Here is a 23561-nt window from a genome sequence, read left to right as displayed (position 1 = left end):
AAATTTAGATATTTATGTGTGGGCCAAGCAAAACACCTACAGGCCAAATATGGCCCAAATGCTGCCAGATCACCCATGTTGGGCCACACAAAGCAGGAGTTCCCACATGTAGGCTCCAGGCCCCTAGAGATCACAAAGCTACTGCACAATAGTCACTAAGCCCAATGGTGAGGAGGGAGCAAGGGCCCCAAGTAGTCATTGTTCATAGAATGAATAAATAATGTGCCTTGCTCTTAAAAGAACTATTTTTGGGGCACCTAGGTGGCTCAGTTGGTTGGGAGGCTGCCTTTGGCTCAGGTTGTGATCCCAGGGTCCTGGGATCGAGCCCCACATCGGGCCCCCTGCTCAGCGGGGAGCCTGCTTCTCCCTCTGCCTGCCCCTCCCCCTGCTTGTACTCACTCTCTCTCTGTCAAATAAATAAAATCTTTAAAAAAAAGAACTATTTTTATTCTAATGTAAAAGGACATTTTAATATTAACAAAACCAAACTTTACTTACAAACATCACCAAATTGATGACTTTTCATTCCATATTTTCTCAAATGAGGAGATTCCAAAAACACAACCACAAGCACATAATATACCCAGATTTTATTTACATGGGAGAGAGAACCTTCACACTTGCAACATTCACAACCACCACCTGGACAAATTCTGCCATTTGACTGCTGGGATTGGAAGTTTATGTGACTTGCCCACAGTCTCACAGCTCCTTACAGAGCCTGGAAAGGAAGCCCAGAGTCCCTGAGACCCAATCCAGTCTCCTTCTCCTCCACCAAGGAAGGTGGGTTCTGACCCAAAAGTGGCCCAAGAAGTGGCATAGCATGGATGAAAACCCAGGCCTAATGTGATGAAAAGAAAATGTTGGTCCAAGCTGTTTTCAACAACACCTCTTCAAAGCTTCACAGGAGCTCAGAGGTAGAAGAAGCCTGGGTGCCCCCCATACCCCACCCACATCCAAACCATCCCTTCAACTGCATCCCAGATGAGGGCCTTCCAGTCTTGGATGGATAAGGAACTCGGTATCTTGCCATGCTAGATGGCAATGCATCTTCCGGCCCCCATACCACTCTGATCTCCCAGCCTGGCCATTTGGAGTGTCTACTTCCCTCTCTACCCTCTTCAGCCCCTTCCTACTCCACACCTCCAAACACTGCCTCTAAATGCTCCCTTCATACTCTCCCTTCTTTCCGTTGCTTTATTTCCCCAACTAGCTGGCTTCATTATGAACAAGAGTTTACTCACTTCCCACTCCTACTATTGACCTAGTTAAGGATGGCTGACTTGAGGTGGGAGCACAGAGGCCAACACTTGAGAGACAGCTCTGTCCACTAAGTCAAGTCAGAGCACTTGAGGTCAGAGCAGGTGGTGGGGGAAAGGGGCATGCACTCCATTCAGGCCATAGGCAGTGTTATGAGCCAGGCTGCCAAATGCAGCTGTGTAAGCTGTGCACTGCAGAATTTCAAGGGCACCACTCAAAAAAGACCAGGTTGCGAGCAGTGCCCTCAGGAGCTGCGCAACAGAGCCACCCGGGAAGGGGTTGGTAGCCCACTCTGCAGGCACATGGAAATGCAAGTGGGGCTGTCAGGAGATGCAGTGCATCTTTCAGTTATTCTATCAGTAAACAGTGGCTGAACGGCCAACTGAGTTTCTCATACCTGAGTGTGTCGACAAACCCCCTAGCAGCTTACCAAAAATGAGGATTGCCCAGACCTCTCCAGAAACTCAGAATCCTCAGTTCTGTAGGTGGGAGCGGGGTGGAGAAGGGGGTAGAATAGGAATGTGTATGTTGTTCTTTAACAACCAGCTTCTTGAAAAATCCTAGCAAACAAAGTTGAGGCTTAGGAGAAGAAAGATATTATAAGGGCCAAGATTATGTTACCAAGGAGAAAATGTTTATATTTGTATAAGGCTTATTCTTTCCATCTCAGCTCTATTTTATGAAGAACAGTGTTCTGAAAACCATTAATGATGACATTCACATATAATCCATAAAACAACTGCCACTAGAAACACCAACCCTAGCTATTTCTTACCACAATTTTTAAGAGCACACAGACACCCTAGACTCCAAAACAAAATAGCTATTCTGACAGCTTGCTAAATTTATAGCTACCATGTGCCAAATCATAGGAAATCCACATTCTAGCTGGTAAAGGCCCTCCTACCTGCCTATCAACATGGCAAATACTGGGACCCATACCTTGTGTTCCTCCTTCATCACCTGTTCAATGAGTTCAGATTTCACTGGAGGTTTTGAATACTGGCCTGAGAGAAGGCCATGTCCTAGCTTAGTCCTGGACAGGAGGGAGAAAGAAAAACAAAAAGGTCATTGTTGTTTCCCCATAGAGACATTAACATTACCTATGAATGCTTTTAGGTGGAACATTTTATCTTGATTACTCAAAAATAACTTATTTATTTGATTTTTCTTGATAACTGATGCCATTTCAGACCATCCTCAGTACTTTATAAATAACTATTATTATCTTTCTTCTTAACAAAAGTAACATGTGTTCATTTTAGAACACTGTTAATACAGAAAATTTTAAAAAAGAGAGAATTGCCTTTAATTCTGCAACCCAGCAATAACCATTATGAACACTTACTGGATACTTCTCTAAAAAACTTTTAGATACTTTTCAATCAGCACTTACATCTGTGTGTTGAAGTCCTGTGTTGGATCTAAAGGAGAGTAGTCAAATATTCTTGGAAGATTTCCTACATACCTAGAAAATGAGAAGGGAGAATAAAAACATAGGAACTGAAAGAACAGAAACAAAATAAGCTGCCATCCTAGCGAAGACCTTCTTGCCTTTCTATCAAAGTTAAATCATCCACCTAAAGAAAAGTTTTCCTGAGATCCTACCTCTGCAGCCATATTCATGGGCCTCCCTAAAATGTTTGTGTTTCTATCAGTGGGTCTCCACCCTGGGTGCAGGTTAGAATCACTTACAGAGTTTCTCCGAAAAACACCAAAGCCAGAGCTACCCCCAGATGTTCTGATGTCATTGCCTGAGACTGAGGCCTGGGATTTGCAATCTTTTCAAAGTCCCCCAAGTGATTATAACATGTAACCAGAATCAAGAACCACCAGTTTATGGGGCACCTGGGTGGCTCAGTCGTTAAGCATCTGCCTTCGGCTCAGGTCATGATCCCAGGGTCCTGGGATCGAGCCCCGCATCGGGCTCCCTGCTCCGCGGGAAGCCTGCTTCTCCCTCTCCCACTCCCCCTGCTTGTGTTCCCTCTCTCGCTGTGTCTCTCTCTGTCAAATAAATAAATAAAATCTTTAAAAAAAAAAAAAAAAAGAACCACCAGTTTATGCCATCTCAATTACCATCTCAAAAACGAATGGTAAGGGGCGCCCGGGTGACAGTTGGTTAAGCATTTGCCTTCGGTTCAAGTCATGATCCCAGGGTCCTGGGATCGAGCCCCACATTGGGCTCTCTGCCCAGCAGGGAGCCTGCTTCTCCCTCTCCCTCTGCCTGCCACTCCCCCTGCTTGTGTTCGTTCTCTCTCTCTCTCCATCAAATAAAAAATAAAAAAACAAACGGTAAGACTAGGAATTATGCCAATCATATCAAAATGAATACTGATGGTAACAGCAGTGACGACTACCACTGCTTGAGGGCTCTCTGTATACTCTGGTTGGGTCTTCATTACAACCATATGAGGAAGGGATGGTTATGGCTACCCATTAGAGAGATGAGAAATCAGGATGCTTCCAAAGTTACCCAAGGAAGGAGTGATGAAGCCCAGAGTGCACCCAGGGAGCCTGGCTCCAAACCCCTGCTCTGAACCACTCTGCCCAGTCTGTGCTCCTTTGAGCAGGCCCCAGCCCCTCCTTCTGACCAGTTTACCTTGACAGAGCAGTGCCAACTTCCACCACCCATCTCTAACCTCAATGTACAATCATTCCTTTCACTTCTTAAGTTCATTTCCTATTTCATACCCTCTGCTTTGTGCTGTTCATCTTTCCATCTTCAGGCTTTGACTCTCTGAGCGTGAAAGCTCTAGAGAGAAGAATCCAGAAGCAGATCCCTTTCCCTGGCACTTCATGCACCCTGCTCTGCCCACTTCTCTGACCTCATTCCCATCCCTCTCCCTAGCCCACAGCACCCCAGCCACGTGCCCTTCTTTGCCAGGACATACCAAGCTCACACCTGCTTCAAGGTCATGCCATCTGCTGTCTCTTTCCCAGAATGTTCTCTCCACAGACCTTTGCTCCATCTCAGATCTGTTTAAAAGGCACCTCCCCACCTCTCCTAATTCCCCATCACCTGATCCTGGCTGACTTTCTTCTTGGCATGCAACAGTATTTGCAATTTTATAATTTATCTCCTTGTTGATTATCTCTCTAGAGATTATATACTGGAGTATAATCTCCATGAAGGCAGATACATTTTCTAAATTACTGCATTTCCAGCACTAGAATAGCATCTGATGTGTAAAAGGCACTAAAAAAACATTTGTTGAATGAATACATTCATATAATGTAATCATATAACCAACTTCCATAACTGACTACCTATAAACCAACATAAAAGGCATTACTGCAACAAAGCCCGAGCAGAGAACCACAACACACTGGTAGTTAGCAATGACCTCTACTTCCGGATGCCTGCAGGCACCTGCTATCTACAAACTCAGAATTTGTACCCCAGATTATGTACTTCTGTCAAAATTAACAGAGCCCACTTCTCTGGGACAGCCCCTTTCAAATGGCTTTTGGATATGTCATCTAGAAATTTTCAGTGGACCAAGAGCCAAATAAGAGATCAACCAAACTTTGTAACCAAACTATGCGCAGCCAGAGACTGCACAGAGGAATTGTTAATATACAACATGATGAACTCATTAGCTCTCTTACAAGCCAGTCTTTATCGTATTTCAAAAGCTGACCAGATAAGAAAACCTCACTGGGAAGATGAACATTAGTGAGGCTTATGCTTTCAGGCAAGATTGGTGGAGAAAAATGAAAAATTAGGGCGCCTGGGTGGCTCAGTTGGTTAGGCGACTGCCTTCGGCTCAGGTCATGATCCTGGAGTCCCAGGATCGAGTCCCGCATCGGGCTCCCTGCTCGGCAGGGAGCCTGCTTCTCCCTCTGACCCTCCCCCCTCTCATGTGCTCTCTGTCTCTCTCATTCTCTCTGTCTCAAATAAATAAATAAAATCTTTAAAAAAAAAAAAAAGAAAAATGAAAAATTAAAGGTGGTAAATCTTTGATGTCAGAAAAGTCCATTTTGCTAGTAATTACTATTACTTTTCTAAATGATGAGGAATATCCTTCATTACAACAAAGTTAAATTAAAACGCAGAAGTAATGCTAGATACTTTTTTAAAATACGTATTGTAACTTCAGTTTGCAGTCTAGTGGTTCTCAAAAAAGTAGTTTTGCTATCTGACAATCCATCTTAGCTCTCATTCAATTTATACACCATTTATTTCGATTTGATCAGCATCAGAATTATTCTGAAATGTAAACCGGGTTCTAGTAGCAGGCAGGGTATCACAGAGTCAGGCTGACATTTCCGAATTACACTCTGGTTGTGCGTAAGCCATTTAATCTCTCCATGAGTCACTCTTTCTACTTACAAAATGGAGACATTGCTCCTGGACCCAACTCCACTGAGAGTTAGTCCTGCTGGGGAGAAAGGAGTTTGAAGAGCAAGTATTTCAACCAAGTGATGTTTGGTAAAAGAACGAACACACTGAGGACAAGTATTATGAGTAGGTTGCTCATGTAGTAATATACACAGTAAATGTTTAGAAAATAGAATATTAAATATTCAGTAATATACAATTCTGAGACTCTTGAAACAACACTAAGGGGAGATATGTGAATCTTAATTCCAAAACACAGACATGAGGTACCTTTTTTCACTAGAGAAAAAAATTCAGAAATATGACTGTTCATCAAACTTTGGAGGATAGAGAGCATTTTCAAAACCTATAGACTGTAAGTCACCAAAACAGTTGTTGGGTTTTGTAACCAAAGAACACAAGTTCCCTCCATTCTAGTTTAAAAGAAATAATAATTATACAACATCTACCGCAAGGCCTTTCCTTCAATATTTTTTTTTAAATAAGGGACCATGAGAAACGTAAGATGAAGTTACACTGTTCCCCAATCAAATAGTAATACAAGTATGAGACATGGGCAAAAATTTATAGAAATAATACAATGTGTCAGGCATCTAAGTAGCTCAGTTGGTTAAACGTGTGCCTTCAGCTCAGGTCATGATCCCAGGGTCCTGGGATCGAGCCCCATGTTGGGCTCCCTGCTCAGTGGGGAGCCTGCTTCTCCCTCTCCCTCTGCTGCTCCCCCCGCTTGTGCTCCCTCTCCCCCAAATAAATAAAATCTTAAAAAAAAATATGATGTGTGAGGCATACCTTTGAAAAAGTGCTCCCATCTCAGAGCTTCAAACTTGCTCTTTCTCTGTCCAAACCCTCTGTCCCCAGTCCTCCTGCATATCAGTCAAGGTGTGTGTCCCTTTGTGTGCCCTCTCTTCAAAGAGATCCTCCCTGACCATCTCTTCCCCTTTTCCTTCATGGAACTTACCATGTTTATTACCATGCAGTTGTTCTTCTGATCATTTATTCACTGTCTGTTTCCTCAAGTGGAGCCAGGCACCATGTCCTTTTGTTCACCACTGAACCCCCCTCCCCACCCAGCACCCTGCTGAGCAGAGCAGAACCCACTCTTCATTGGCTGGATGAGAAAATGAAAACTAGACATGCAAACTGGCCATAAATTTCCAAAGCCAGAAAATGGCAAGAAAAGTAAGTCTTCAAATACCAAGAGAGAAAAGAAAAGGGTATCTGATATACTTTTGATTAGCTACCATGAAAGCCATTAGCATTTCAACTCCACAGGGCTAAAAAATTGCCCTGGGCTATTCCTAGCATGCTGTCTGCCCCTTCATCAGTGGGTCAGTGCGTGTCCTCTTCCGTACTTGAACCGTGGTGGAAACCAACCCGCTCTGGAATACACTAGAGATAATTTTCTGAACTTTAGGCTGTGGCTGCCCACAAGTGCACCAGCCTCGGTCCCGGTCTGTGCAGCCCCCCTCTAAGCCCAGCCCAGAGAAGAGAAGGGCCACAGACATAGCCGCTCTGCCCTCCATATGGGAGGAAGGAGGCAGCCTCATACACACACACTTAGGAAACATCCTCCATCAGTGCCTCCCGATTATCTGTGGCGAAGGGCCAGCTTTTCTGTTTATTTCAACTCATACAGATGACTCCTTTAAGATACATAATAAAAGTAATTCGAAAAATGAAATGCCATTTATAAAGCATGACAATGTCGACTTGCTACAAAAATTTCCACATGCTCCCTCTCCGTTTCCATAGTTATCACACATCCATACCCAGCAGTCCAAGGACCAGCACCAGTCCGTGAACCACATTTTGAGTAGCGAATAACACAAAGCTTAAATCCTCTAAGAGACTCCACTCACCAGGAGGGCAACACTGACCAAACCAATCACTGAATCTCTCCTAGCGTATCTACAGAAGGAATATGGCAGGCGTTCTGTGAAGATGGATGATTAATATTTTGTTGGCATAGAGGGGGATTGAAGGTCTAAAAACAGAAGCCATTATTAATACGACAAGCCCCGGTAAGTTTCGCAGTTACAAAGCTCTCCTCATCTCACCTGATTCCCGTAACACTTGACAAGTGTTCTCACCCAGCTTCAGTGCAAGAAGTCACACCACACGGATGCAGTGGCATGTCCTGCAGCTGATGAAGACCAGCTTCCCCTGCACATCCGGGGGCGGACAAAGGGCAGCGCTGTGCACCCAGCTCCGCGGGGGGACACTTACGCTCTCTGGAACTCTGGGATGCTGAAGATGGCCTGCATGACGGAACTCAGGTAGCAGCTGTTGCCCAGATTCTTGAGACCCGTGTACCCGGGGCCATACATGGGCTTCAGCTTCGTCCCCGTCTCCTGGATCACTTCCCACTCGCTGACCCGAGGCTTGATGTCATTGTCCCGAAGCCCGTTCTCTGTCTGGGGCAAAGTCATCGAAGGAAACCAACTTTAGTTGTAATTATCACCCAAAGCCCATGTCCCAAGAATTATTTCTAACAGCAATGAATGTTTCTGCCCCTTTGTTCCCGAAGATAAGCAGAAAAATCACCTAATTAAAGGGACTGATGTGGCGATGCTGCACAAAAATGTCAATGTATTTAATGCCACAAAACCACACACTTAAAAATAGTAAAATGGTAAATTTTATGTTATGTATGTCTTTCCACAGTAAATACACACACTTAAAAGATTTAACTATGAAAGAGAGATGAAGGGGAAAGGAGATAGGAGGAAGAAAGACAAATAGGAACGGAAAGAAAGAAGTTAGTAGAGTATACTGTAAAATACAGTAAAAACTGTATTTTCCAGTGCAACCCAGCAAACAGAAAGGCAAGGCCGCTGGAGAGGAAAGTGAAGGAAAATCATGGGCCTTGGAAGTGCCTTGAAGGGTGACGTGAGTGAGGACAAGGAGACGGAGGGGAGGAGAGCCCGAGGAGAGGGAGACAGGCTGGGAGGGAAGGGTCCAAGCGGAGCGCGCACACTGAAGCAGCTCCTCACAGGCACGGACGTTACATAGTCATGATATCAGCTTGAAAACACAATATTAAATGAAGCAAAGCTCTTCCCATCAACAACAATATGTTGGCTTATTCTTTCCACCCCCGAGCTCTGCTTCCCTTCCTGAAATTAATTAAAGTGATGTCGGTCACAGATAATTTTAAAGGTCATCTTCCCATACTTTCTCGCTTCAGTGAACAAGGAGTGATTCATGCAACTCTCCACCAAAGGATACAGAAATTTTACAAGTAAATTCCAACTAAAACAAATGGTACTTGATGAGGTACCATTTTTATTATAACATTAAAAAAAAATGTAAGCTGGTAACCAAAAGAAAATGTTAATTAATTAAATTCAAGAAGTAAATGCAAAGTAAGATTCCTGTTACAGCAATTACATATTAAAGAAACCAAAGGGTTCCCTCCCTGCAAGGTAGGAATACAGACAAAGTGGACCTTCTTACCCCATGCATATGAAGCATATCAATTCCAAAATGCGCTAAGTGCTTGGCCAAATGAGGATCCAAAACAGGTTCCTCTTCTTGAAAGGAATAAACATCTACAGGGTGAAGAGAAAACAAGGAATGAGATCTTTAATCAAGTCATTCAGGATTCAACATATGTCCATTGAGCTCCCACTATGCGCCAGGCTTGGGATACATGGGTGAATAAAGCCAATAGAAACCTCCTGTGAGTTACACACTCAACTGGAGAAAAGACAGATGAGCAACAACAAACATAATTAATAGGTCTATTTTGTAATTATACCCATATAGCAATTTTTGACATTTCAGGAGGTTAATTTTTAAAAAGGTTTTCTGAGACGAAAAAAAATTTAAAAAGCAGTGTCTAAAGTTAAAATAGTTGAAATTAGATGAGTGTAAATGCCTAGCAACTGATCTTCTAACCAAAACCGTGCTGGCATAACAACTGTGCAGGCGGAGGGAGGGGTGAGGGAGGACAGAGAGGCAACACCTGCCATGGCAGGGGGACCTACGAGGGAACAGAGGGGACACACAGGCCCTCGGGAGCAGCTGAGTGGCTGGAGTAAGGTGTTAGGTCCAAGACAAAGCTAACTTCTGCTGTAGCATCCTCTACAGTCTCAGACCTACCAGCTCACCAATGTCCACCTCTCACCTGCCCCTTCATCCCTTCTTTCTAACATTAGTGTCCACACCCCACAGAGCTGGGGAGGGACTTAGTGAAGAATGTTCAGTCCACCACCCCGTAGCACTCACAGCAAATGAGGATGCTCATGGCCCAGCCAGGTAACTCAGGAGGTTCTAGCCACCCCCAGGCCCAGCCCACCGGTCCCAGGGCCTGAGGGATTGGTATCTTGGCCTTCTGGGCAAATCCCCCCAAAAGCTATCAAAACCACTACCTTGTGTGTCCTCACACAGCAGTGCAGTGTGGGAGAGGGGACAGATATCTTCAGGCCCATTTTGCAGATGAGGAAAAGAGGCTCATAAGGTTAAATCATTTGCCTCAAACCCCACAGGGAGCCCAGAACCCATGCATCCTGACCCCTCACCCAGTCCTTTTTCCTCTACACCAGACTATCTCTTTATATCTCTCAGGAGACTCAGAGACTTGGTGAAGCACCATCCTAGGCCCTTAATAGGAAGGGAGAGTCAAAAACCACAATGTCTTCACTCTTAAATTGGAAAAACAAAATCTATTACAAGGAAAATAGATATCAAGATAGTAGGGGTTCGTGGGTGGCTCAGTCAGTTGAGCGTCCTACTCTTGGTTTTGGCTCAGGTCATGATCTTGGGTGGTGGGTTTGGGCCCCATGTTGGGCTCCACGCTGGGTGTGGAGTCTGCTTGAGATTCTCTCTTCCTCTGCCCCTCCCACTCATGTTCTCTCTCTCTCTAAAATAAGTAAATAAGGGTGCCTGGGTGGCTCAGTCAGTTAAGTGTCTGCCTTTGGCCCGGGTCATGATCTCAGGGTCCTGGGATCGAGCCCCACATCAGGCTCCCTGCTCAGCGGGGAGTCTGCTTCTCCCTCTCCCTCTCCCTCTGCCCCTCCCCCTGCTCCTGCTCTCTCTCTCTCTCTCTCACTCTCTCTCTCCCAACTAAATAAATAAAATCTTTTTAAAAATTTTTTTAAAAATAAAGTAAGTAAATTTTTAAAAAGAATAAAAAGGATAGCATTCTTTAGGACAGTAAAAGAGATTGTCCAAGGATTTTCCTCTTCTTTGGAACATCACCAGGAGGAATAAAATACACACACACACACACACACACACACTATGGTGATCTGACCGAAACCCAGATATGTGGAGACTCACTGCCACCAAAGGAAGTCAGTCTTCCCATTATTAATGGGTTAGATGTTGTATAGCTTTCTCTCCTATCCCTCTTCCTCTAGGGGCCCATTTTAACTTGTAGATAGGCAGCCTTCATTTATATTCTTTCTTTAGTATAATTCAGTGCTCTCAAAAGCAAAAACACAAGACAAAATCCCCAGCCCAATCAAGAAAAACTTCCCCAAAAGTTTAAATGCTAAAAACACGAACAAAAATCTTTAATAACTTGAAACAAACACATAAATAATATTTTTAAATCTATGGCAAGTGACAAGAAAAATACCACTCAAATACTGGCTGAAGGTGAAAATGACATTCCCTAGGCACTTTAACTTTGGTTATTATTAACTAGTGAAATAATTTTGAAGACTTAAGACTCTAAGCCTCTAATTATTTGAGCTTTATTAGAAAATAACAAAGTTGCCAGACCTGAACAGTTGACATTGGCCTAGGATTTTGAAATAAGTGAAAATCACAAAGCACTCTACAATTTTTAATTTGTTAAGCTCATGCCATATTGAGAAATTAATGTTTCCTCCCTCCAGTCATTAACTGCTCCAAACATGTGACATGATTTGGTCAGACACGACAGTTATTTTTTTTACTCCAATGACAAAAACAGTTGAGTGAGTAACATACAAGAAATCTAAAAATGAACTGTGATCCTCGAATTTGGCAAGCATGAAGAATTTATAAATGACATGTAGTCATAGAAAAAAAATTTGAAGTGGACTCAGGAAAGAGCACCCTAAGATGCTACTGAGCTGGTACAGGGGCCAGTGGGGGCAGGATTTCACAGCTGCTGTGGGCATCTCCATAAGCTTCTTCTGCAACCACCAAGGCACTGAGGCTTCTTTTAGGTAACCTAGTTTCATGATAGAAGAATGAAACACCCTCTCCTGTCTCTGTCCCTCCTCACTGCCTTCCCACCCAGAACCTCATCCTCACTTTGCCAAATCAATGTCTCCTCCCACAGAGGAAAGCTCTTATTTGTTTGTTTGTATGGTGATCTGTTTCTGGGTTTGTTTGTCACTGTACTCATGGAGACCCAGAATGGAATTTGATATGGGGCCATTTTTATTACCCATGCCACCACAATGGCCTCGCCTAGGCGGTCCAGGCTTGTTGGAAGAACCGATTCTAAGTTGCGACCTCAAGGTAAGTAGGAGTTTCTCACCAAACAGGTATATCCTTACTGGGGAGAAGGAAACCGGGATGATCAGATCACATTACCATAAAATAGTTGAGTCCACAACCTGCTTGGATTCCATGTTCACTAAGCAATACTCTAAATATAAGTCAGCTTCCCACAGGAAAGGAATGTACTGGTCAAGCCAACATAAACATCCCACTTACAGGCAGTTGTGGTTCTCACCATAAACTAAAAAATAAACACTTTCTCTCTTGCTCGTTGAATTAGCCTCAGTGAGCCTAGCAAATACGGAAATGGGACCATTGGGAGTGTTACCTTCACCAGGAGGTGGCTACCCGCCCCTAGACAGAGGGCACCCTGCACTCCCAGGCCTCAATGTCCACAAGGCTCATCATCAGACATTAAGGGAAACTTTAGGCATGTTTACATTAACTTATTTGGCTTTAAAATAAACGAGTTACAGCTAGCAAAATATTAAACAGGCCTAAAAGAAACTAATATAAGATTGATGCATCCCATAAACTAATATAATAATTAGACTGAAAATAATCATTTGTGTTAAAACCAACTCTGCACAAGACAAGCAGAAATCAAATCCTGATCTTTCTTCAAAAAGTGAACATTATCTCAGGTGAATGAATTCAAGAACTCTCATCACAAGCTATAGGATCTACATTGCTGTTTGTTTTATGCCTTCTATGATCGAAACAGGAATATTTATTCAAATACTCTCAATTATATAAGGAAAAGTTCTCCCTCCTCTACAAACACAGCAAAAAAAAAAACACTTAACTATGGCAGATAATGAATTAATAGTCTTAGCAGCTGAAGAGTTTTTTTAAAACCAATAAGGAACACCTACACATATGCCTACTAGAAAATCGACCTAAGAAATTCACAAACAGAATTACAAATGGCCAAAAATACTATGAAAAATATTCAGCCTCACTAGTAAAGCAAATGAAAACAAGATACCAGATTAGCAAAGGTTTTTAAAAATGGCGAATATCCAAAGTTGTCAAAGATTTGCTGAAATGGGTATTCTCATACACTGCTAATGGGAATGTAAATTACTGTAACTGTTTAAAAGAGAAATTCGGCAACTGAAAATTTTAAAGGTTCAACCCTTTGTTCATAAGAATTTATCCTAAATATATCATCAGACAAACATCCAAAGATTTCCATATATAAAAGGATGCTCATCAGAATAGCAAAAAAATTATAACAAATAATAGGAGTATAGTGAAATGATTTATGGAACTATCGTGGGATACTGAAGAGTATTTAATGACATGGAATATATATATATATATTTAATGTTAAACAAAGGAAAACAAGCAATAGAACTTTATACAGTGTGATTCCTTTTCTGTAAAAATGTGGGGCAGGGGCAGTCTGGGGGGGTTGTATAAGAATTGATCAAGGCCTTAAAACAGAAAACAAAACTGAAAGGAGATACCCAAATTGTTAGAAGTGATTTGTCAAATGATATTACTAGTGATTTTTATTTACTTCTCTAAATCTTTCTGTTTTCTAAATATGTTACACTGAATATCTGCTCCTTGTATAATCAAGGGGCAAATATAAAATGTTCCTTCCTCAAGTTGAAAGGAAAAAAGCTTTAGATGAAAATTAGAAAAAAGTCTAAATCATAGTTTGAAAATAAGTTTTATGCTAGAAAAAAGGCTTCTGGAAAATTAAAGACATCAGAACAGAATTAACCCTTGCCTTTATTATTAGCATACATTTAAATAGAATCTAATTATTTAAATACATACCAGTCAGTTTATTTAACAAACGTATTTGCGCCTACCACGTGTAAGATTTTATATGGAACCCAAAGATGAGTAAGACATAACTCTGGCTTCAAACAACTGAAATTTTAGAACAAAGCCATGTATACAAATAATTGTAGTCTTAGGTTGTTCTAGGAACTGGACTTCTAATAATTGGTTTTATCAAAGCACTACAAAAAACAACATAGAAAGGAGGCACATTCAGGGCGCCTGGATGGCACAGTCAGTTAGGCATCTGACTATTGGTTTCCGCTCAGGTTGTAATCTCAGGGTAGTGGGATCAAGCCCTGTGCCAGGCTCCATACTCAGCATGGAGTCTGCTTGGGATTCTCTCTCCTTCTCCCTCTGCCTGCAACCCACCCCCCCCACCCCCGCCATCCACACGCTCACACTTGCATGCGCGCTGTCTCTAAATAAATAAATCTTAAAAAAAAAAAAAAAAGGGAGACACATTCAAATGATTCTCCCCCTACAGTTTTACCCACTAGAACTCCTATATTACAAACCCTTCCCTCTGTAGCCTTATGATGGTTGCCTTGTACAGCAGTCATTCAACATAGCGAAGACCTGTAAGCGACGTGCTGTAACCCTCCATCCAACTGCATGTCCCGAATTTCCTCTTCAGATTCTGGAATTCGTAGGATTCACCCTGGCTTGTGTAGAGGTTTTGTACAAACGTGGCCAAAAACTAACATTTGAGAGCATACGGTGTGAGAACATAAAGAAAGAGAACCAATTCTGAAGCTGACAATACAAGTAGGAACCAAGTCTAATCCTTTGCTGCCGGCCGCTGTCAGGGACTCTGACACACAACATCCTTTAAAATCCCTTTCCTTAATGTTTCCATTAGTTTCTAAAATGATGCTCACCCCCATAATGAATTCTAGGGCTTCCCTCTACAGTTCTAATGGTGGACTTGATTATCCCTGTTCACTTCACAAGTCCTGGTTCCTACCCCTCTGTCCTCTTAGCCAAGAGATATACAGAAAGACAGTAATAACAGGTAATAGTAGCACCAACTTTTATTAAGGCCTTACTGCATACACTGGGCTAAATGCTTTAGACACATTAACAGATCTATGAGAGAGCTACCACGATCATCCTCAAGATGAGGAACCTGAAGCTGAGAAGGATCTGAAGACTTGCCAGCGAGAGGCAGAATCAGGATTCACACGTGAGCTGTGTCCAGAGCCTCCACCTTCCAACCTAGGAATGAAGGCACCGGTTCAACTAAGAAGAGCCACTGCAAGTTCGGACAGTCAGTGAGGGCACACTCACCCGCCCCGTCAGGAGTGATGGTTCCCAGTTTCACGGCTAGAGGGTAGCCCATGTCTCTGTAATGCTCCAGCGCGTGGCCGTTGCCTCCAGAGCTGTCGAAGAACCACTTCCCACACAGCACGGAGCCATCGGTCAGATTCAACCAGAGGTTCTCCCGCAGGTCACACCTGGCACACTTCCAACCACTGAAAAGTCAGTGACGAGCAGTTACTATCACTGGAACGCGAAGCATAGCTAGAAAATTAGCATCCAAGAAAACGGACTGTCTCAAGCTGGGGGTCACAGGAAACGGTGAGTGAAACAAAGGAAACCGGTGCTTCCTTCCCCCTCTTCTCCCTTCAGAATGTTAATGTCGCCCCTCCCAGAGCAGCAGGACCAATCAGTACCCTGCCCGCCTCCACCAGGGCTCTTTTACTTTAGAAAACTGACACAGTGGGACGCCTGGGTGGCTCAGTCGGTCAGGTGTCCGCCTTCGGCTCAGGTCATGATCCCAGGGTTCTGGGATCAAACCCCGCATCGGGCTCCCTGCTCAGCGGGGAGTCTGCTTCTCCCTCTGCCTCTCTCTCACTCTCGCTCTCTCTCAAATAATCTTATAAAAAATTGGCAAATAAATAATAAACACAGAACCTGAGGTCAGGAGAGGAGGTCATTTCCTTCAAATTCCTACATGAGGGACAGTAGAGCTCAAATAAGTCTAAAACATGTGAAGGATCCCATGTGCGTAAACATGTAAAGTTCTAAAGCATTAAACACACCTAGTAAAACTCGTTTAAACAAAATCCTACTATGCAGCAGTTCTGAATGAAGTATAAAGAATGTCAATTTCATTGAAGGTTAAATGTCAGGTACATGCCAAGTACCCTACAGAAGTTTGATCATCTAATTCTATTCAACACCCTTCAAAATCAATATCCCCAACCCCACTATCAAAGGGAGAAACTGAGGCCCAGAAGTAGCCTGCCTTCCCCTACAACCACACAGAATGGGAAGGCAGCACAGGCAGGCTGAACAAGACTAGAGCACCTGCCTCTGTCCACACAACAGACCTAACGGGAGATGCTAATGTAGCCCAAAGAACATTCCAGCCACAAAGGTGACAACCAAAGACTGGTAAAAGTTGTGTTCCCCTAGAAGCAGACTCTGAAACAAAGGTTTGAATGTAAATGGCTTGTTTAGGAGGTGATCCCAGGAAGCACTGGAGAGAAGGAAGACTGGAAAGGGCAGGAAGCCAGTCCAGGTACGTCAACAAGCAGATGACCACCATAGGCAACTGGGGCTCAGTCCAGTTGGGGACCTCCACTCGAGGGGTCAGGGTCCAGGGTATTTATCTACCCACACCACAGTCACTGGTTGAGGGCTGTTCCAGGAGGACAGGAGGGAGCATTAACTCCATGGCATTTCTCACTGTCCCATGCTCAGCAGGCAAAGAAAGCCCTCAAGCAAAGAACTGCGGGTGCTTGCCACTGAGAGGCAAGGGGTGGGGATGAGCTCAGGGGTATGGGCTGGCCATGCTCAGCCTCTACAAAGGTACAGATACTTTTAGAAAGAATTTTGAGTTTAGTTTTAATCAGAGGCATCTGGTAAAAATATATATAACTGCCAATTCAGAGAAGAGGTAGAAATGTAAATATTCCTTTAGCCAGTTTTAAGGGGTAAAGTTCCATTTCGCTATCTGACACTCACCTCGGAGGAATCCTGACTCCATTGTCCAACTGGGTAAGGTTATTGGCATATTTGGATACCGGCAATTCATTTTCCCATGTGTCTGGGTCCTGCTTTCTATATGGAGATTTTGAGCTGAGAACCGCATCACAAGCAATTGTTACCTGTAAGACAAACCCAGATGTCATATGTAAAAACAGTTTGAGAGAATAGCAACTTCTAGAAAATAAGTTTAAAAGTTCGTTAATAAATACAGCCTGATCCAAGAAAATTCAGACAGCAGTGACCATAAGAGCAAGATCCTAGTTAGCTGATTCCAGCATTTTCTCCATGAATCTAGCTAGGGTTTGTCCCTAACCTAGAGTGTGCAGTATTGACAATGATACAAGATAGCAAGGAACCCAATCCAGTCTGTAAACCCAAGCAGATGAGTCAGATTTAACAATTTCTTAGCAAGCAGAGTAAAAAGTATTCAGTGAATGATTTACAAGAGTGAAATTAGCTATAGGAATGCCTAGGATTTACCCAAGTGGTATGTTTTCCTCCTAACAAATATACACCCAGATATCCAATATCCTCAACTCATCACACAATGGCATAAGGTCAAGGGCGTTTGAATGGAATGCAAGCAGCATGGCTCCATTTCTTAATCTGGTGCAAATGTGACCCTGGACGGGGACATGCCTAGGTGTCTCTGTGCCAGGTCAGTCAACATCATGAGCAAATCTGTAATGTCCAGCTTGGCACCAACTGACCACAGGGGAAGGGGGTGCAAATTCTCTGCTTTCTCCTAAACTCGATTAATCCGGCACATATGCACATCACCACATTTGCTATTTGCTTAATGCTATAACAACTATTTCTAGCTGTCTTTAAAAACATATTCTGGTGTGGGGCGCCTGGGTGGCTCAATCGTTAAGCATCTGCCTTCAGCTCAGGTCATGGTCCCAGGGTCCTGGGATCAAGTCCCCCATCGGGCTCCCTGCTCAGCGGGAAGCCTGCTTCTCCCTCTCCCACTCCCCCTGCTTGTGTTCCCACTCTCTGTGTGTCTCTCTCTGTCAAATAAATAAATAAAATCTTAAAAAAAAAAAAAAAAACATATTCTGGTGGGAATGTAAAATGGGGCAGCCACTTTGGCAAACAGTTTGGCAGTTCCACAAATGGTTAAACTGAGTTACCGTATATATAACCTAGCAATTCGACTCCTAGGTATACATCCAAGAAAAATGAAAATATGTGCCCATGCAAAAACTTACATACAGATGTTCACAGAACATTATTTAGAATAGCCAAAAAGCAGAAACAACCCCGATGCCCATTAATGACAAATGGATAAATAAAATGTCTTATGTCCACATAATGAAATGTTATTCAGCAATAAAAAGGAAGTCCTGATACATGCCACAACATGAATGAACCTTGAAAATAAATACACGCTAAGTAAAAAAGACCAGCCACAAAGAACTATGTATAATGTATGATTCCACTTATATGAAATGTCCAGAATAGGCAAATCCATCGAGACAGAAAGTAGATGAGTGATTGCCAGAGGCTGAAAGGGATGACAGGTGAAGGGGTGATGAGAATATTCCACAAGGAGATGGTGGCAATGGATGCCCAACTGAATACAACAAAAGCCACCGGATGGTTTAAAAAAGTTTTTAAACCAAGGTTTGTATTCTACATCCCTAACATCCTGCACAATTAGCTGAACTTCATGCAGAGTGTTTTCCCCTGGGTAGCCCTAGAACTCATTAAGAGACCATGAAGGAAGCTCCCTCAGCTGCCGTCCCCCGCCCACCCAGCCCATGAGCAATTGCTCTCACTGCTGCATCCAGAATCTGTTTGGAACCTTCCTCTTCTCAATTTCAGTCACACTCGTCTTGGTCCCAGCCACTAACACAGCTCACCCAGACGGCCACACAGCAGCCTCCTTGCACGTTCCTTTCTCCCACGCCTGCCCCCTCCTCTGCACAGTAGCCAGACTGGTCTGCTGGGAATATCACATCCTCTCCTGCTGCAGCTTAAAACTCTCCAAGGCACTACCAACGGATGGCACTGAGCAAGGCACAGTCAGGAATAAGGAAGAGGTCTCTGCCCTCAGAAAGCTTACATTCCATGACACGCCAGGCATCCATAAATATATTTACACCTTTTAAAAGAGATAGTCCCACTCATCTCTCACCACAAGAACTTTTAGACAATTAGCCTTTCCTTTCAATTATCAAAGTTAATCTCCCACTTCCTTCCAGGAGTGCCCCTAGAAAACAGGGTTGAGGTCACCACAAACCCCCTCCTGATCCTCCGGGTTTCGGCTGCCTTAGCACTCGGGCTACACATCCCAAGCTTTTCAGTCTGGTCTGTTATTACAATCTCCTGGTTGCTTCAATGACTATCTCAGTCCCTTCTCTGTCCTCCTCTGAATCTTCTCCGCAGTGCACAATAATGTTGATCAAGATTTGAATACAATATTCTCTCTTTTCTTTGAATATACTTCTTGGTGACACTCAACAAAATTTCCTCAAATTTCTGGGCCACTACGAAATACTGATCTAGTGTTTTCAGAGTATCATCTGAAATCACTTAGTGGCCCTTCATATGGATCATAGCTGAAGATCAGGATCTATTATCCTATAATTATGCCATGAATTGCCTTTCCCTGGATTTGTTGTCTAGAGTGAAGAGAAAAAAAACTTGGTACTAGTCTTGGCTCCATCCCAGGTCTCATAGGCCTCAAATTCAGTAGTGTTCTGGAACTGACTCAAACTGGCTCACAGAATTGATTGTTAAATTTTAAGAAATTCTGCAAGATGGTTGTTAAACACGGCCATTATTGAAAATTAAATTATAAAAATTTACAATCAAGTAAAATATATTTTTAAAAAGTAACAAACACTCAAAACTCTTCACTTCCTGTTCTACTATATCTTACGAGTTTCTGTGTGCTCTTGAGGTTATTTACATTTACGTTATGTGACTGGCGGGAATTCTATATAATGGTATGCTACTGTAGACTCTCAACACTGCTTTCGAGACATCTGTTAGTCTGAAATCAGCCACGGTGGGAATATTTACACCACGGAAATCATCAAACACTACAAAGCAGGCCTTTCCCCCAGGGAGCTGGTTGCTAAATATTTACAAGCACACCATTGCTTGAGTTCCTGATGTCTAAAATGAGGCATTGGATTTCAGGCTATAAGATCCCTACTGAGCTCCAAATGCTATGTCTCTTCAAACTCCACATCACTGAGAGGTGGTTTAACTTTCTGGTAGAATCCACAGAGTTCTTATCTGAAACAGAATTTTTTCTGAGCTGAGAAGCTCAAAAGATGAAGGAAGAGTCATCTGGTTGGGTGATTTTCAGCTCAATAATTTTTGTTATTTAAAAGCTTAAAAAAAGAGTCTGCCTTCGGCTCAGGTCATAATCCCAGGTTCCTGGGATCAAGCCCCAGGTCGCGCTCCCGGCTCAATGGAGAGTCTGCTTCTCCCTCTCCCCCTGCTCAGTCTCTATCTCGCTCTCTCTCTCTCACACACACACACACACACACACTTGCTCACTCACTCTCTCTCAGATAAATAAATAAGTAAATAAATAAATAAATAAAATCTTTCAAAGCTTAAAATGAGAATATCAAACACCAAAAAATGTAGCAGAAGCATGAAAAGATAGGAACCAGCACCTGATATATAAATAAATCCTATCAGTTAGCATCAGATAAACCCAAGCTTTTCCTTCAATTTCTCCACCCCAACTTTCAAATAATTCTCCCTCTCCTTCTTTAGAAAATTTTTATGTATTTCTTGATGCTAAAAGACCATATTAAAAATTATAACATATATTGAGGGATTCAGATTTCTATGACTCTTCACTTTTATTTAAATAGAAGTATTCACACTTTGAATTATATTCTGAATATAGGAATAATTAAAAAACACTTAAAGGCTCCATTAACTTTTTCACATAAAGGCTTCTCCTTCATAAGTGAGAGAAAAATCATTTCTCGTGACATTTATTCACAGTGTGCTTCTTTATTTCTTTTCTGACAGCAGACGTAAGAGTTATATTAAACAAGGGCAGGCAGCAAGAACTCTCAGTATCATGGAGATACAAGCTTTAGTATATAATTTCAGGTAATGGGACGAGGTAAGACCATTTTGCCCACTCATACATTTTATCCTTGGTAACGGCCACATGAGTCAACACAGGGAACTGGAGAAAGGAGAGGTAATTTAATTCTCTATGCACTGCTAAACACTGTGCACTTAGCACTAAAAAAGGATATGTCACGTATAATAATTAGAGGAAAGAGCTACAGTAGCTAAATACACAACATTTTCATTTCTATGGTCTTATATTTAGGTAGAAAGTAGGTCAGGGGCAAAAGAGGTTGAATGGTAGAAACCTGGTCTCTAATGACATGGGAACCCCAAGCACAAACACACCCCCCCTCCTGGCAGAAGCAAGTGAGCAGGTGGCTGTAGATACAAAGTCACACAATGTCCTGAGGATTCCCAGACCTAAACACCTGGCTTTTGTTCTGGGGGAGTGCGGGGAGGGAAGAAGGGAGCTAGCATGTCTAAACTCCATGGACCCTTCTCCCTCTGCCTCTCTCTCTCTCTCTCTGTCATGAATAAATAAATAAAATCTTTAAAAAAAAAAATTAAAAAAAAAAAAGGGCGCCTGGGTGGCTCAGATGGTTGAGCGTCTGCCTTCGGCTCAGGTCATGATCTCAGGGTCCTGGGATCGAGTCCCGCATCGGGCTCCCTGCTCCTTGGGAGCCTGCTTCTCCCTCTGCCTCTCTCTCTCTCTCTCTGTCTGTCATGAATAAATAAATAAAATCTTTAAAAAAAAAAAAAAATTAAACTCCATGGACCCTGACCCTCCTGCTCCCGGGGGCCAGGCTCTGAGAAGTCAAGGTGTGCACAGAGTGGGAAAGAGGAAAAGAAAGGGAAAAGAACAAAGGAGAGAAGGATGGGGTGGGAGAGACAATACAGGACAGGAGGAAAGAACAGAAAAAATGCTTGGGTCCTTATGGGAGCTCCGCGCCTCCTTACGGGATCAAAGTACAACAGAACGTGGCTTCCTCACCTCCCTTGCCACCCCCAGCTTCATGTCATTCAGGAAGGTGAATGCTGCTCCACGAAAATCAAGGGAAGGGAAGAGAAAAAAAAAATTCACCACTAAATCTAAACGCTAAAACCTAGAAAGTAGTTTTAGTCTTCATGAGGAACAAAACTTTCAAGGAGTCTCACATTACCACGGAGCTCCTGCAGACCTGTGATTTGTAAACGTTTAGTTATTTTTATAACCGTGTTGCTGTTGCTTCGGCAGAGAAATCCTTATTTTTCCCAAACAAAATCTCACGTGGAAGGCTAATATGCAGAAGAGATAAAAATATAGCCATTCCTCTGATCAGAAGACACCCCTCTCCAACAGCCCCTGTACATCTCAGGGGCACAGTGTGAAAATCTAAGGGACAGACTGTGAGTTACAAGGAGCAAGAAGCCAGCCCACGGAGGGGAGGCCAGCCCACCGTGGGGGAGGGGGCAGCCCACCATGGGGAAGTGGGGGAGGCCAGGCCACAGGGGAGAGACCAGCCCAATGTTTATATACTTAGAGGCCCACACAGCAATGGAAAAAAACGCGCAGGAGAAGGTATCTGGCCGAACTCTACTAAAACCTCACCCTGCAAGACCCTTTCACAGAGAAGAAGCAATATGCTCATGTTCATTCTCGTTCTTCTCCTCCTCTCATTCAACCTGCCTTCCCCACCCCCCGAGTGCATGCACACGCACACGCACACGCACACACACCTGACACAGAGAGTCACGCGCATCTAGCTAGCAGCCGTGCACACTCACTGACCAGGGCTGGTAACTCCTCAATATTTGGCAGTGCTATTTCATAGTGGTCTGGGAATATAACAAGTTTGGCTTCGTCTTCATATTCATAATCGTCGCTATTTAAATCGTCATCAGTATCTAGATCTGAGGAAAAAACAAAAACAAAGAACAGGAAGTGAAGAGAGAACATTCTACACCAAGGCAGGACTCACTGCAAAAGCCAGAGATCCACAGGAATGACAAACCAAGAGCACGACATTTACGATTCCCTCCTCTGACGACCATCCGTCTGCCCCAAACCAGGAGTAAAAGGCCTACTATCTTTCCTAAGTTATGAATACTTACGAATAAGTGACAGATGTGTAAAGACTGAGACCGATCACACAGCTTTACAATTAAAATAGACACATGTGCTAGATATTCAATTTGTAAAGACTTTTAAAGGAGTAAATGGTTCATTCTGATCTGTTGGGCACCTGGCTCCTGACTGCATAAGAAATGGACTGGAATGTTTTTCACAACACTGTAATATGGAAGAAAGTACGGGGTTTCAGCATACATAAACCAAGGTTCAATTCCAGCTCCAAAATTTAATGTAACTTTGAGCAAGTCACAAAGTCTCTAATCCTTAGTTTCCCCATTTGCAGAATGGAGATAATATCTCTTATCTCACAAAGCTTATACGAGGAATAAATAAGAAATTGTCGACAAGAGACCCAGCACATAATAGGTAGTCAATAAGTGATAGCTACTATTTAAAAACAAAATCTCAATCTCCCTCTCTCTGTCTCTGTCTCTCTCTCCCCATCCCCCTCTAGGAGTTATTAAGATACTGTATCGTAAATCAGAGGGGAAAACCCCATAATATAAGTAGTCCTGTTGTCCTCAGGCTGTGCAGAATTTTCAGTAAGAAAACTGAGCT

The 23561-nt window shown here is 43.0% G+C and overlaps 1 protein-coding gene across 3 annotated transcripts in view; it reads right to left on the bottom strand.

Moving 5' to 3' along the window:
* Positions 1 to 23561, bottom strand: part of USP13 (ubiquitin specific peptidase 13) — a 127791-nt gene that overhangs the window by 64360 nt on the left and 39870 nt on the right. For all 3 annotated transcript variants that reach the window (XM_031041934.2, XM_006745805.3, XM_081829921.1), the window contains exons 4-10: positions 22662 to 22783; positions 16814 to 16956; positions 15131 to 15315; positions 9059 to 9153; positions 7829 to 8016; positions 2657 to 2728; positions 2203 to 2296 (exon numbers count right to left, since the gene is read on the bottom strand). In XM_031041934.2, the coding sequence (XP_030897794.1) occupies positions 2203 to 2296; positions 2657 to 2728; positions 7829 to 8016; positions 9059 to 9153; positions 15131 to 15315; positions 16814 to 16956; positions 22662 to 22783 (899 nt within the window). The remainder of the gene's footprint in view (positions 1 to 2202; positions 2297 to 2656; positions 2729 to 7828; positions 8017 to 9058; positions 9154 to 15130; positions 15316 to 16813; positions 16957 to 22661; positions 22784 to 23561) is intronic.

This window comes from Leptonychotes weddellii, chromosome 1 (assembly GCF_054177405.1).
Source record: "Leptonychotes weddellii isolate Sample4059 chromosome 1, ASM5417740v2, whole genome shotgun sequence".
In the NCBI taxonomy this organism is placed as follows: domain Eukaryota; kingdom Metazoa; phylum Chordata; class Mammalia; order Carnivora; family Phocidae; genus Leptonychotes; species Leptonychotes weddellii.
Note: the sequence above shows the minus strand (reverse complement) of the source record. Positions and strands in the feature narration are given on the sequence as shown.